At 36.1% G+C, this 14,775-nt stretch overlaps 1 protein-coding gene across 1 annotated transcript in view; it reads right to left on the bottom strand.

Annotated features, from left to right (window-relative positions):
• The window catches only part of Nme8 (NME/NM23 family member 8), a 73,732-nt gene extending 72,666 nt beyond the window's left edge, over positions 1-1,066 (bottom strand). Inside the window, exons 1-3 of the mRNA XM_046460647.2 lie at positions 1,034-1,066; positions 893-950; positions 607-713 (exon numbers count right to left, since the gene is read on the bottom strand). Coding sequence (XP_046316603.1) covers positions 607-713; positions 893-950; positions 1,034-1,066 — 198 coding nt within the window. The remainder of the gene's footprint in view (positions 1-606; positions 714-892; positions 951-1,033) is intronic.
• Positions 1,067-14,775: the final 13,709 nt, after the last annotated feature.

The following is a 14,775-nucleotide window of genomic DNA, read 5'->3' as shown; positions in this document are numbered from 1 at the left end:
CACAGATGAATCAACACCAAGAGGGAACCCTCATGAAAACCATGGACTTTGGCAGATAATGTTGTTTTAAGGTAGGTTTGCTGATTGTAATAAATGTACCACTCTGGTACCAGATTTTGATATCGGGGAAGGCTGTGGGTGTGTAGAAATAAGGGAAGTGTGTACTTTCTGCCAATTTTTCTGTGAACCAAAAACTGCTGCAAAATAACACCAATATGAATTTAAATTGTGTTAATGAAAGAAAAAATGACAATTAGCATACTATTCCATGACACCCAACAAACAGCTTTTGCAGGCCTTGTTCTAAGGGCACACACTGAACATGAGGATCAGATGATATGAAACAAGTTAGTAGACAGATACCCATGGTTACACTTTTCCAATGTTTACAGTCATGGCATGTAACCTCAACATTATAGGAATCAGATAAAAACCACATTCATTTTCAGGTATGGTAGAACCAAATTGGAAAACTGCAAAGTAAACATTGTCTATTTTGAAAAACGGACAGGTTTTTAAATTAAGACTACACTTAAACGATTAGAGGGTATTTAAAACACTCACGATAACAAGAGAACAATAGTTCAGTGAACAAGAAATCCTTACAACAACAAAATGCAGAATTTCGTCTTCGTTGAGCTCATTTTTCATTTTCCTGAATAAAGGTTGCACTGCTTTGCAAGGTCCACACCAGGCTTGGTAAACATCAATTACTAAAAGATGATAATAGTTATGAAAGAACAGAGTCAAAGAATCTAGAATTAGCATATCCCCATGCTGGATCCCCCGCCAGGGCAAAGATGGCAGAATTCAGTGGAGAAAGGACTCTGCACACTGCTATGAAGTGCACTGGGACAAACCCTGATGGCCAGAGAACCGGGTAGCCCTGTACCTGTTAAGCCTTTGTTCTGCAACATCTCATCCCACTGGCTTTGACTATTGATGACTGTCTGCAAAAAGCAAGGCACTGTCAAAGGTCTCTGAATGACTGTCAGGGCATCAGGGAAATGGGCTGCTGATTCATCATACCCACCTGTAACTGGACTTCTCGCTTTTTGCTGGCCATTGATCTACTTTCACATGGCAAAGGAAGAAAAATACAAAACATTAAGGGAAAATTTAAATACTGTGCTCTTTATACATTCAAACAGCATCTTAGCATACATACAATGTTCCCTATACCCGATATCAGATTACACAGTCTCACCTGTTTTGAGAGAAAGGAGCTAATCTCACAGATGGACTACTGCAGACTGGACTCTATGAGACATACTTAAAGCTGCCTTACTATCTTATCCTTCCCCAAATCCTGAAACAAAATAAGAACGAGGTTAACAGTAATGAATTACTTGAAATTATTTTTCACAGGTTTTTGTTTTGCTTTGTTTTGAAGTATTATGGAAGATTTTCTACGTTTTTATTTGCATGCAAGTTTTCTATGAACATTCTCATGGGTCCTTCTCCAGCTCTTCCCACTCCAAGGATATTTAATTTTTAGAGCAAAATCACTAGTGCTCTCTGATCCATAGCATAACATTTCAAGGGTGTTAAATCAATGGAGCAAAAAGTCCCTATTCAACATTATTAGGATGGTTTGGAAAACTTCTGAACAAAAGTGTTAGATGCTCTGACAAAATGGATCCTCCTTTAAGACAGACCGGGATAATCAAAGAAAAGAAAGTATTTAAATCAGCTCCCCTTGCTGAGTACTGTGACCATTTTTAGAGCAAGCTAGACAAAGTCCAAGTACCTGGGATGCTGGGCAGAGTGGCGGCTCTTAAGGTGGCCAGGCTACCTGCTGCGTTTTCTTCCCAGTCTGGTCCAGTTAAAGAACATGGGCCTGGAGGCAGGTTTAGACCCCCACTGCCAAGGGCTCCAACGTTTCCGCCCTCGAGGTCAGGCCCGCCCTTCCCGTGGCCAGTGTCTCGAGGCTCCGCCTCTTCCCCCACTCCTACCCCGTCGGTATGCCTGGGTCGCTGTCCAAGAACAGCTGGCCCCTAAATTCTAACACCTTTTCTGTGGCTACTGCAAGTGACAACGGAGTGTTTGCACTTTCACAAAGCTCGCCCCTCCTTCAACTGCGCCCTCCTAACACTACCCACCAGTTGGTTCCTTCCTTCAGCTATTCTGGCTTCTAGTATATACTTCCCAAATGCAGATGGATGATCTCACCTTGGCTTTGAAGCTCCCGAACTACCCAAGCTTTACAGTAAATAGAATACATACTCCTCAGACCAGAACAGAAGACACTCTGAATTCCAGCCTTGGCCTGACTCTGGAGCCTGACTGCATTTACCCTGGTAGTGGTGCTTCCCCCATCGCCCCCCCCCCGCCCCCGCCCCCACTCTCCTCTCCCCTAGGAGATGGACTCCAGTACCTCTTCCCTTTTAACTTTAGAGTTTTAGACTTTCAAATATGTTACAAATTGGTACATGTGCCCTTCCCTCTGTTTCCCCTAACGTTAGCATACTTCCTAACCATAATACAATCATCATGGAAACCAAGATAAATTGGTACACACTTAACTACTCTACAGATCTTATACAAATTTGCAGTTTTCCCACCAATACCCTTAGCTGGTCCAGGATCCTGTCAAGTCCTCCTTGCATTTAGTTCCAAGGAGCTAAGTCAGTCTTTGTTTTTGTAATTTTCACAGGAATGTTTTTGTTGTTGTTGTTGTTTTAAAATGTAACCATTATGTCATTTGTAGAATTTGCACCAAGATTTTTATTTTTTTTATTTTATTTTTTTTTTGGTACCAGGAATTGAACTCAGAGAGGCACATGATCACAGAGCCACATCCGTAGCCCTATTTTGTATTTTATTTAGAGACAGGGTCTCACCGAGTTGTTTAACACCTCGCTTTTGCTGAGGCTGCTTTGAACTTGAGATCCTCCTGCCAAGAATATTTTTAAGGTAACTGTTAAAGCATGTTTTAGTTGTGCTAAAACACACACACGCACCACAAAAAATTAACAATTTTAACCATTTCTATGTGTACAGTTTATTAATGTTAAGTATGTTCATATTGTCATGCTAACAATCTCCATAATGTTTTCATCTGCCCAGATTGAAACTGTACTTATTAAAACACAGGTCCCTATTTCTCCTGTACCTGGACCCTGGCAATCACCAATAGACCTTCATTTTCTATGAAGTAACATGCCATATGAATTCTACCCTTTACACTGACATGGACATGTCATTCCACTTGCTCTGTGTTCTCTCATTCCTGGGATGCAAGTCCTCGCATTTACTGTGTCAGCAGACTCTCCTTCATGGCTATTACTTTCCCTTTGGATGTTGGCAAATTTGAACTATGAGCTACTCTATAGCAGGGATTGGTTTTGTGTGAGTTCCTGCAACAGGACTGTGGAGACCTATCTATGTTCTGTACCTTTGCCTGGCTCCATCAGTATTAGGGTGCCGGACCACTTAGATATGATAAAGGATAAAGATGAAAAATCCCTAGGACAGGAGCTTCTGTTCCCGTGGAATTTGGGTGTGTCATGCTCCTGGTACATAAATGCTGTTTTAGTCAGAGTTTTTGTCAGTATGACCAAAAAATCTGACAATAACAACATAGAGGAGAGAAAGTTTAAATTAACAGAAAGGATAAAGGGAGAAATTTTGGGCCTCTATTCATTGGACAGAGCATTAATATCCAAAATTCATAAAGAACTCAAAAAGTTCAACAACAAAATCCCAAATATTTCAATTAATAACTGGGCAAAAGAGCTCAGCAGACACTTCTCAAAGAGAGTACAAATGGCCAATAAATACATGAAAAGCTGCTCAGTATCTTTAGCCATCATGGAAAAGCAAATCAAAACTACATTAAGATTCCATCTCACCCCCTGTCAGAATGGCTATCACCAAGAAAATAAAACATAGCAAATACTGGAAAAGAAGCAGGAAGAAATGAACACTTGCATACTGCTGGTGGGTATATAAATTAGTGCAACCACTATGGAAATAAGTATGGAGATTCCTCAAAAACCTAAAAATAGAATTACCCATATACCATTGTTGGATATATACAAAGTCAGAAAATGTTACACACACACACACACACACACGTGCACACACACACAATTCAGCTATAAAGAACAATTCCATGGAACTGGAGATCATCATATTAAGTGAAATTAGTTAGACCCAGAAAGATAATTATCATATGTTCTCTTATTTGGAATCTAGGGGAGGGAAATATAAAGGGGTCAACTAAGGAAAGGAAAGGGGATTAGGAAGGATGGATACCATCAAGTACGTTATATTCATATGTGAAATTATCACAATGAATCATATTACTTTGTACAATTAATATGAAATAATAATTATGATAAGTAAAATAAAACAACAGATGGCAAAGTGAAGAGGTAATGCATACACTTTATTGATATGATGAGAGTCTCATCAAATATCCTTTTAAAGGTAATTCTGCTCACTCTAAAGATGGGGATCTTGTCTATAAAGGTTTGTTGTGTTCCTTTACCTTATGGTCATTTCCTGTTTCTTTCTTTCTTTTTTTTTTTTTTTTTTTTTTGTACCAGGGATTGAACCCAGGAGCACTTAACAACTGAGTGAGTCACACCCTCAGCCCTTTTGTATTTATTATTTTGAGACAGAGTCTCACCAAGTTGTTTAGGGCCTCACTGAATTGCTGAGGCTGGCTTTGAACTTGTGATACTCTTATCTCAGCCTCCTAATCCACTGGGATTGCAGAGTACACCACTGTGCCTGGCTTGTTTTCTGTATCTTAACTCATGTGCAGTATCTGAAAATGTTTTTAATAAAATTTTTCTTGTTAATCCACAAAGATTATAGGCACTTACAAGAAGAGTTTGGCCAATGCCACAAAGATTCATGCAATTATTCCAGGCAAATTTTTCACATAATTCTTTTCAATTTTAAGGGAAATCTGCACTGACACACACAAAAATATTTCAATCTATTATAAAACAAGAACAAATATTAATTGCTATTGGTTGAATAGTGCATGACTCCTCAAAGGTCCATGTGTTAAAGCCTGGTCTCCAGAGCGGTATTGTTGGGAGGTGCCATATTCTGAGTCCAATTTTCAAAAACACATAGATAATAATATTAAACTATATACTACCTTTTTCCTTTGAAGGATTGTGGGGTCCCAGCTTCTACCTCTTTCTCTTTTGCTTTCTGCCTATGAGGTAAGCAGTTTGCTCTGTCATTCACTCCCCGCCATTGCCAACAGATATGCAAACACTTCACCAAAAAAAAATCCTTTTTATTTTCCTCTGTCTACTGACATTTGCATTTTCTCAGGACCTCTAAATATATGTGAAGTTCCATACAAGAGTAACTGGCCTGCAGAAATGTTTACCTCATTCTACTCTCTGGCACTTACCATCACCATTGTAAATAAACACTAAAAAATTAGTTAGCAGATTAGTGCATTTGGAATTAGCAGATATCCCTGACACACTTTTGAACTCTTTAATTAGAATAAACAAAACTTCTACTTTTAAAGTCAAGCAATCTTGTCCAAGGAATTAAATAGATTGCAATGAAAATAAGTGATTCAGAATAGAGACTTAAAGTTTATTAATTCTGCAAGAGATAGAAGCAAAACAATCACTGTCTGGAAGAAGTGTATACAACTTTTTGTTAATTTCTCCTATCCTGTACATAAATATGCCATATTCTGAGTCTAATACTCAAAATCACATAGATAGTAATACTAAACTATATACTATCTTTTTCCATCAAATAAAAAATGAAGATGCTAAGAATAATGAAAAGTCACAATATTAAAATCTCCGACAGAAAGAAACTATTATTACTGCATCTTATTGGGCACTGAAAAACTAATGGGTCTGGGTTGGGAAATAATTCTGGACAGTCCCTAAACCTGAGCAAACCTGCTGACTTGCAATTAATCGGGAAGAGGCTTTGAACATTCTTGTCTGCCTCCTGTCTGAGAGATTCATAGAGACTTGCAATAAAACAAAATAGTGGCCATCTCTCTGTAGTCCATGTATTGACTTGTGAAACAGTTGGAGTATTGTTTTCCTCCCATCACTATATTGCTGCCTTAACTGACTGCCTTAACAAGACCCTTGATGTATTTATTGAACATCACAATTCTTGCAAAATAAGAAAGGCAGGTATGGGAGAATAGAAGAACTAGCTTGAGACATCCTTAGAGTCAGAATCAGTGGTGTGCTGGTAAATGTTAACAGCCAACGCTCCTGAGAAAATGTATAAATTTAATTGATCTAAATAATGTCACACAAAAGTAACACCCATAGAATATACAATACTCTTTATTGAAAATTCCATATAGCCAATTGATTTTTACAGAATGTTTTCATTATTTTTGCCTAACTCTTCCATCCATAGCCAAGTTATAGGTGCAATTCAATCAAAACTTGCCAGATTTAGCATATGAATAAATGCTTGCTTATGATCTTGTTCAGCAAACAAATTGCTCGTGTCATCATGAATGTGTATAGCTCCAATAGAAATGTTGGTTGATAATTTCATTTATGTTAATAAGCTTAGCAAAGTGATAAAGACATATATTAGAATTTCACGCAAGATACATTTATGACATTAGTGACTTCTTGCTGAATCAACTAACAGTTTACAAATACAGGAAGAATATTTCTCAATTTTGGGGTGCTATTTATTTTTTGATGGTAGTGGGTGCTATTTAGAATGCAACCGAACATATACAACATTTTTTTATTATTATCTGCAATAACAATTAATAAAACAATAAATCAAGCCCCTAGTTTGTAGCATTTGCTGACTTCCATAGTCTAAGTACTTCCATGATGGCCAATTTCAAGTTACTAACATGAACAAAAAAGATGTGCACTAGCACATAATTATATGGTATATTCACCTAAATATAGGCTGTATAAATATATGTAAACGTATAAACCTAAATATAGATATTTACAAATATATAAATATACATGTATCATTAAAAATACTAAATGTGATAAAGTAGCGAGGGACTGAATATTTTGGGGTATTTTTTACATTTACTTTAATATAATTTTGTTAGTTTATTCAATTTATAATGGCTGATATTAACAACTAGATCACATAATTAATGAAAAAATATGAACAGTAGGTTTTCTTGAGCTGGAATAACCTAGTTCCAAGATACCATGGTGTAATAATCTCACACCAAGTCCTTCATGGAGACAGAGAGAAAGAGCACGCAATAATAAGAGGCACAAGCATAATTCAATTTACTTTCACAAAGACTTCAATGCATTTTCAACAAGAAAAACAAGTATTTATAAATATGATATGGAAAAATTTAAAACCCATGTGTTAAAAAATGTACACTGACCATTGATCGCCCTGCTTTTAAAATGCATATTAGTTTAAGATGGATAATAGATGTACATAAAAGTTCAAAATTGAATGCTTCAAAAAATATAGAATTTTTTTTTTAAATCTTGGAATCATTTTTAGGAAGAACAGAAAGGGTGACCATAAAATAAAAATTAATAATAAATTGGACTTCATTAAAATTTTAAACTATATATATGCACAACCTTATTCACTTTCATTCATAATTTTTTAAAGAAACTGAGAAAACTAAGAATCAAGAAATAATTACATGTAAAACTTGGTGACTATGATATTTTAAGTTAGAAATATTCTCAATAGGGCTGAAACAAAACAAGAATGTTCATTACTTTCCATGCTCATGAGCTGGAAGACTATATTGTTAAAACACTTCATACTGTCCAAACAAATCTATAGATTAAAGACAATTTCTTTCAAAATATCAGTGATTTTTGGGGGGGATGCTGGCGATTGAACCCTGGATCTCATATATGCTAGGCAAATGTTCTATCACTGAGATGTAGCAAGACTCTTAAAGTGGTGACCCTCATTGACATTGTACAGAATTTTTTTTAAATCCTAAAATTCGTATGGAACCACAATAGATCCAAAATAAGCAAAACAATCTGGAGGGAAAAGAAAAAGCTGGAGGCATCATACTTTCTGGTTTTAGAATATATGATACAGGTACAATAATTAAAATAGAATGACACTATCATAAAGACAGACATATGGACCCAAGGAACAAAAGAGGAAGCCCAGAAATAACCACAATATGTCTTCAAGAAGTGTACCTTGAATATTCAGTAATCTCGTCAACAAATGAGTTTTGGAAAATGAAATTGTCGCTTGTAAAAGAATAAAATTTGATCCTTACACAAAAAATCAACAGAAAATAGACAAAAACTTAAATGGAAGACCTCAAACTGTAAAACTCCAAGAAGAAATTAAAGGGGGAAAGTCTTATGACATTGGTCTTGGCAATGATTTCTTGAACATGATACCAAAAGCAGAGGCAAGAAAAGCAAAAATGAAAATGCAGAACTGCATAAAACTAGAAATCAAAGGAAAAAAGCAAAGCAAAGGAAAAAAAAATCCACAGAATGGACAGGCAGTCTATGGAATGGAAGAAAATATTTACCAACTATATATCTGATAAGAGATCAATCCCTATAGTATATTAAGAAATCTTACATCCAAAAACTACAACAAAAGCCAGATGTTTTAAATAAACAAAGGAATTGAATTTTCTCCAAAGAAGGCAAGTGAATGGTCAATGTGTAAGTCGAAAGATGCTCAATATAATTGATTATCAGGAAGAAGCAAGTCAAAACCACAGCAAGGTATCACCTTACTCCTGTTAGTATAGCTATTATCAAAAATTAAGTAAATAATGATAAAAAGAAATATTGCCAAGAATGTGAATATTTGGGGAGTTTTGCACATTATTGGTAGGAATTTAATATGGTACACTCTTTATGAACACTACTAGGAAGGTTTTGCTATACCAATTTAATGTAATTCCTATTAAAATTCCAATGATATTCTTCATAGAAATAGGAAAAGTAGTCATAAAATTCACTTGGAAAAATAAGAGGCCAGAATAGCCAAAGCAATCCTTAGTGAGAAAAGTGAAGCAGGGGGCATCACAATACTTAACCTTAAATTATACTACAGAGCTATAATAACAAAAACATGGTATTAAACAAAAACAGTCATGAAGACCAATGGAATAGAAGACACAGAGACACACCCACATATATATAGTCTCTACAACAAATGGTGCTGGGAAAACAGGAAATTCATACGTAGTAGAATGAAATTTAACCCCTATCTCTCGCCCTAAACAAAACTTAACTCAAAGTGGATCAAGGACCTACACATTAGACCAGTGACCCTGCACCTACTAGAAGAATGTAGACCCAACTCTCCATCATGTCAGCTTAGGAACTGACTGCCTTAACAAGACCCTTCAAGTGCAAGAAATAAAATCAAGAATCAACAAATGGGTTAGTATCAAACTGAAAAGTTTCTTCATAGCAAAGGAAACTATCAAGAATGTGAAAAGGGACTCTATAAAATGGACGAAAACCTTTGCCACCTGCACCTCTAGGATATACATAGAACTATTAGAGTTAAACTAAAATCTTGGTATCATGATTGGATACAAAAGCATCACACAAAAATCAACTTTTTAGGGCCAGGCATGGTGGTGCACACCTGCAATCCCAGTGGCTCAGGAGGCTGAGGTAAGAGGATCTCAAGTGCAAACCCAGCCTCAGCAAACAAGAGGTGCTAAGCAACTCGGTGAGACCCTGTCTCTAAATAAAATACAAAATATAGCTGGGGATGTGGATCATTGGGCAAGTGCCCCTGAGTTCAATCCCTGGTACCAAACTAAATAAATAAATAAACTTTTTTTTTCTTCTCCTTAGAACCAAGGATATAATATCTTTATATACTTCTAGAAAACACAATAACATAAAATATTTGCAAGCTGGAAGGTGTATAAGAATAAACTAACAAGAAAGAGTTAGGATCTCCATAGTTAAAAGAATAAAATTTTATTAGCAGACACCATCAAAAACTTGAATAAAAAGAAAATCTACCATGCTCATAGTAGGTATGAAGACTCAATAGTTGTATTTTCCCTATAAATTCATATCATTAAACACATTAGGATCATAAAAAGAGGATCAAGTAACTAAAAATGTGATTTAAAAATTTATTTTGAAGTACAAATGCTTAAGTTTAGAGGTCAATTTTCTTTAGGGGGAATCTATTCATACACATCCACAAACACAAATCTCTTATCACACATCTCAAAAACAAATTATAGATAGATTAAAATTTTATATCTCAAGTTAATTAAAAGTAAAAAAATATTGGAAAACTAAAAAGTTTATATTTATGTAATTATGGTATGAGAGACTTTTGTTTGTGTGTGTGTGTGTGTGTGTGTGATCAGATATTGAACCCAGGGGCAGTTACCCACTGAACCACATCCCCAGCCATTCTTATTTTTTTATTTTGAGAAGGGTCTCATTAAGATGCTTAGGGTCTTGCTAAGTTGCTGAGACTGACTTCGAACTTTTGATCCTCCTGCCTCAGATCTCCCAAGCTGCTGGGATTATAAGCATGTGCCACTGCACCTGACAAAAGGTCATTTTAAACAATAAATTTTAAAGGCAGAAAAAAGATTCTCAATTTTTGTAATGAAAGATAACAATCTTCTATTTTTGAAAGTACTTGTGACTGACTAAATGAAAATGTTTATAGTTACCTAACAAAATGCTGATATTCAGTATATAATAGACCTCTTAAAACCCAATAATAAACAACAACCAAATAAAGTACACAAATAAAACCTTTACAGAAATAGAAATTAAAACATCAAAGAAAAATATCTATATGCACCCAGCCTTACTAGAAATCATAGAAACTGTAATTAATGCAACATGAAATATTGTTTTTCAGCAATTGCATCTATAGAAATTAAGGAGTTCAGTAACATCTGAACTGTAGAAAAGGGATTTTACCTAAAAGTTACACCTAACTGTATGCTCGAGAAGCGTGTATAAGATGCTAATTCCAGCACTGTTTGTGAAAGTAAAACAGAGAAACCTCTTAAATGTTCAATAAGGAACAGTTAAATAAACCATGCAATCCACATGCTCTTGAATATCATATTGATATATGTATTATTAAATATGCAGAAAGATCTATAGGTGCAGGCATGGGAATAACATCAAGTTGTATTTTTGAATAAAAAAATATGAAGGTGACAGAGTGTTATAAGCAATATGAACAAACAAACCCATAAATCCCCAAACCTTAAAATATTTCTTTAAAATATTCAAATTTATTTATTTACACATTTATTTACCCAGTATTTATTAAGGGTCTCCCATGTGACAGGAATTTTTAAAAATAGAATGGAAAATGTAAATATTTGTGTTTAAATATATGTATGTATATAGACAGATAGATAGACCCCCAGATGAAGACATATCAAATATCAGTCATTTTTATCTGGAACTGTGACAAGATCAGGTTACAGGTCAAATGAATGATAAGGTATATCTGCAATATTTGGATACTGATGCTGAAAATAAGCAAGTATTGCTTATTAAAATATATTAGTTCTAAAGAAACAATTATTAATGTTAAGGCAAGATTGGTTATAAGAATGAAATCAAAACCAACATAAATTGACCTAGTGTAAGGGTCCGGGGAAGCGTCGGAGAAAGAGACCACCAAGTGACCATTCATGCAATTGGCAGAAGGGGATTTATTGAGGATCCGATTCAGCACGCTGAGGCTCCAGGCTCACCCAGGAAGGGAAAGCAGCCCAGAGCCCCAAGCAGGGGCTGAGCACTGCTTAAGTACACTTTTTTTTGGGAGGGCGGGGATTTTACATACATCACAGTCTCCTTTAACAAATCATTATACACCGTGGGAAAATCAAGCAACAATTCCTAAACATGATTAGTTCATTCATTGGCGGGAACAGGTCAGGCGGGGGTGATAGGTCAGTTCTAAAGCGGGGTACACATTCAAACTGATTGGTTTAGGCCCTGCGATGCCTACGTGCGACCACACAGAGCCCTTCAGTTATTAAACAACCAAGCAGTCAGGGGAACTATTTACTGGGCGGTTCCAAGCATTGTCTTAACAGCTACAGAAATTTCAGGTTTTGCAGGTAGCATACAAACCTAACAATACCTAATCCTTTACATTTTAACTCAGACCTTGCAGCTTAGAAACTTTACAATACCTGGTCTTTTACCCTTTAACTTTTACGCTTTAACTTCAATTTCTTTTACCCTTACACTAGAAAGAGTAGATTATTTTATTAAGGGATACTAAAATTGAAGGATAATTAAAGAAAATGATTATGATGGGTGCATTGAAAAGATATTTAGCTTTTATCCTTGGGTGGTGGAATTATTTCTGATCCTTATTTTGTCATATTTATTTTACAAAAAGCAGCCCAAAAAGTCGTAAAAAGCTTATTTACAAAAAAGTAAATATTGTAACGCACATTTTTTTTTCTCATTATTCTTACAGTGAGCTTTCTTTGATTGCCCTTGGGTTCTTTTCCAAATATGCTTCAACTATATTGCAAATGAAGATTAACTTTCTTTTTTTTTTTTTTATTTTTTATTGTGGGTTGTTCAAAACATTACAAATTTCTTGACATATCATATTCCACACTTTGATTCAAGTGGGTTATGAACTCCCACCTTCACCCCATACACAGATTGCAGATTCACATCAGTTACACATCCATTGATTTACAAATTGCCATACTAGTGTCTGTTGTGCTCCGCTGCCTTTCCCATCATCCACCCTCCCCCCTCCCCACCTCTCCCCTCCCCTCCCCTCCACTCTCTCTACCCCCTCCACTGTATAACCCTGAGGGTCTCCTTCCATTTCCATGTAATTTCCCTTCTCTCTCCCTTTCCCTCCCACCTCTCATCCCTGTTAAATGTTAATCTTCTTCTCCTGTTCTTCATCCCTACTCTATTCTTAGTTACTTTCCTTATATCAAAGAAGACATTTGGAATTTGTTTTTTAGGGATTGGCTAGCTTCACTTAGCATAATCTGCTCTAATACCATCCATTTCCCTGTAAATTCTATGATTTTGTCATTTTTTAATGCAGAGTAATATTCCATTGTGTATAAATGCCACATTTTTTTTATCCATTCGTCTATTGAAGGGCATCTAGGTTGGTTCCACAGTCTTGCTATTGTGAACTGTGCTGCTATGAACATCGATGTAGCAGTGTCCCTGTAGCATGCTCTTTTTAGGTCTTTAGGGAATAGACCAAGAAGGGGAATAGCTGGGTCAAATGGTGGCTCCATTCCCAGCTTTCCAAGAAATCTCCATACTGCTTTCCAAATTGGCTGCACCAATCTGCAGTCCCACCAGCAATGTACAAGTGTACCCTTTTCCCCACATCCTCGCCAGCACTTGTTGTTGTTTGACTTCCTAATGGCTGCCAATCTTACTGGAGTGAGATGGTATCTTAGGGTGGTTTTGATTTGCATTTCTCTGACAGCTAGAGATGTTGAGCATTTTTTCATGTACTTGTTGATTGACTGTATGTCCTCCTCTGAGAAGTGTCTGTTCAGGTCCTTGGCCCATTTGTTGATTGGGTTGTTTGTTCTCTTATTGTCTAATTTTTTGAGTTCTTTGTATACTCTGGATATTAGGGCTCTATCTGAAGTGTGAGGAGTAAAGATTTGTTCCCAGGATGTAGGCTCCCTATTTACCTCTCTTATTGTTTCTTTTGCTGAGAAAAAAACTTTTTAGTTTGAGTAAGTCCCATTTGTTGATTCTAGTTATTAACTTTTGTGCTATGGGTGTCCTATTGAGGAATTTGGAGCCCGACCCCACCGAATGTAGATCGTAGCCAACTTTTTCTTCTATCAGACGGCGCGTCTCTGATTTGATATCAAGCTCCTTGATCCATTTTGAATTCACTTTTGTGCATGGCGAGAGAAAGGGATTCAGTTTCATTTTGTTGCATATGGATTTCCAGTTTTCCCAGCACCATTTGTTGAAGATGCTATCCTTCCTCCATTGCATGCTTTTAGCCCCTTTATCAAATATAAGATAGTTGTAGTTTTGTGGATTGGTTTCTGTGTCCTCTATTCTGTACCATTGGTCCACCCGCCTGTTTTGGTACCAGTACCATGCTGTTTTTGTTACTATTGCTCTGTAGTATAGTTTGAAGTCTGGTATCGCTATACCGCCTGATTCACACTTCTTGCTTAGCATTGTTTTTGCTATTCTGGGTCTTTTATTTTTCCATATGAATTTCATGATTGCTTTCTCTATTTCTACAAGAAATGCCGTTGGGATTTTGATTGGCATTGCATTAAACCTATAGAGAACTTTTGGTAATATCGCCATTTTGATGATGTTAGTTCTGCCTATCCATGAACAGGGTATATTTTTCCATCTTCTAAGATCTTCTTCTATTTCTCTCTTTAGGGTTCTGTAGTTTTCATTGTATAAGTCTTTCACTTCTTTTGTTAGGTTGATTCCCAAGTATTTTATTTTTTTTGAAGATATTGTGAATGGAGTGGTTGTCCTCATTTCCATTTCAGAGGATTTGTCGCTGATATACAGGAATGCCTTTGATTTATGCGTGTTGATTTTAAATCCTGCCACTTTGCTGAATTCATTTATTAGCTCTAATAGTTTCTTTGTAGAGCCTTTTGGGTCTGCTAGATATAGAATCATATCATCTGCAAATAGTGATAATTTAATTTCTTCTTTTCCTATTTTTATGCCTTTAATTTCTTTCGTCTGTCTAATTGCTCTGGCCAGTGTTTCGAGAAACATGTTGAAGAGAAGTGGAGAGAGAGGGCATCCCTGTCTTGTTCCAGATTTTAGAGGGAATGCCTTCAGTTTT

This window comes from Marmota monax, unplaced genomic scaffold (genome assembly GCF_021218885.2).
Source record: "Marmota monax isolate L192 unplaced genomic scaffold, Marmota_monax_Labrador192_F-V1.1 WCK01_AAM20220418_F8-fsc00107, whole genome shotgun sequence".
NCBI lineage: Eukaryota > Metazoa > Chordata > Mammalia > Rodentia > Sciuridae > Marmota > Marmota monax.
This window is presented reverse-complemented; position numbering and strand designations above follow the sequence as displayed.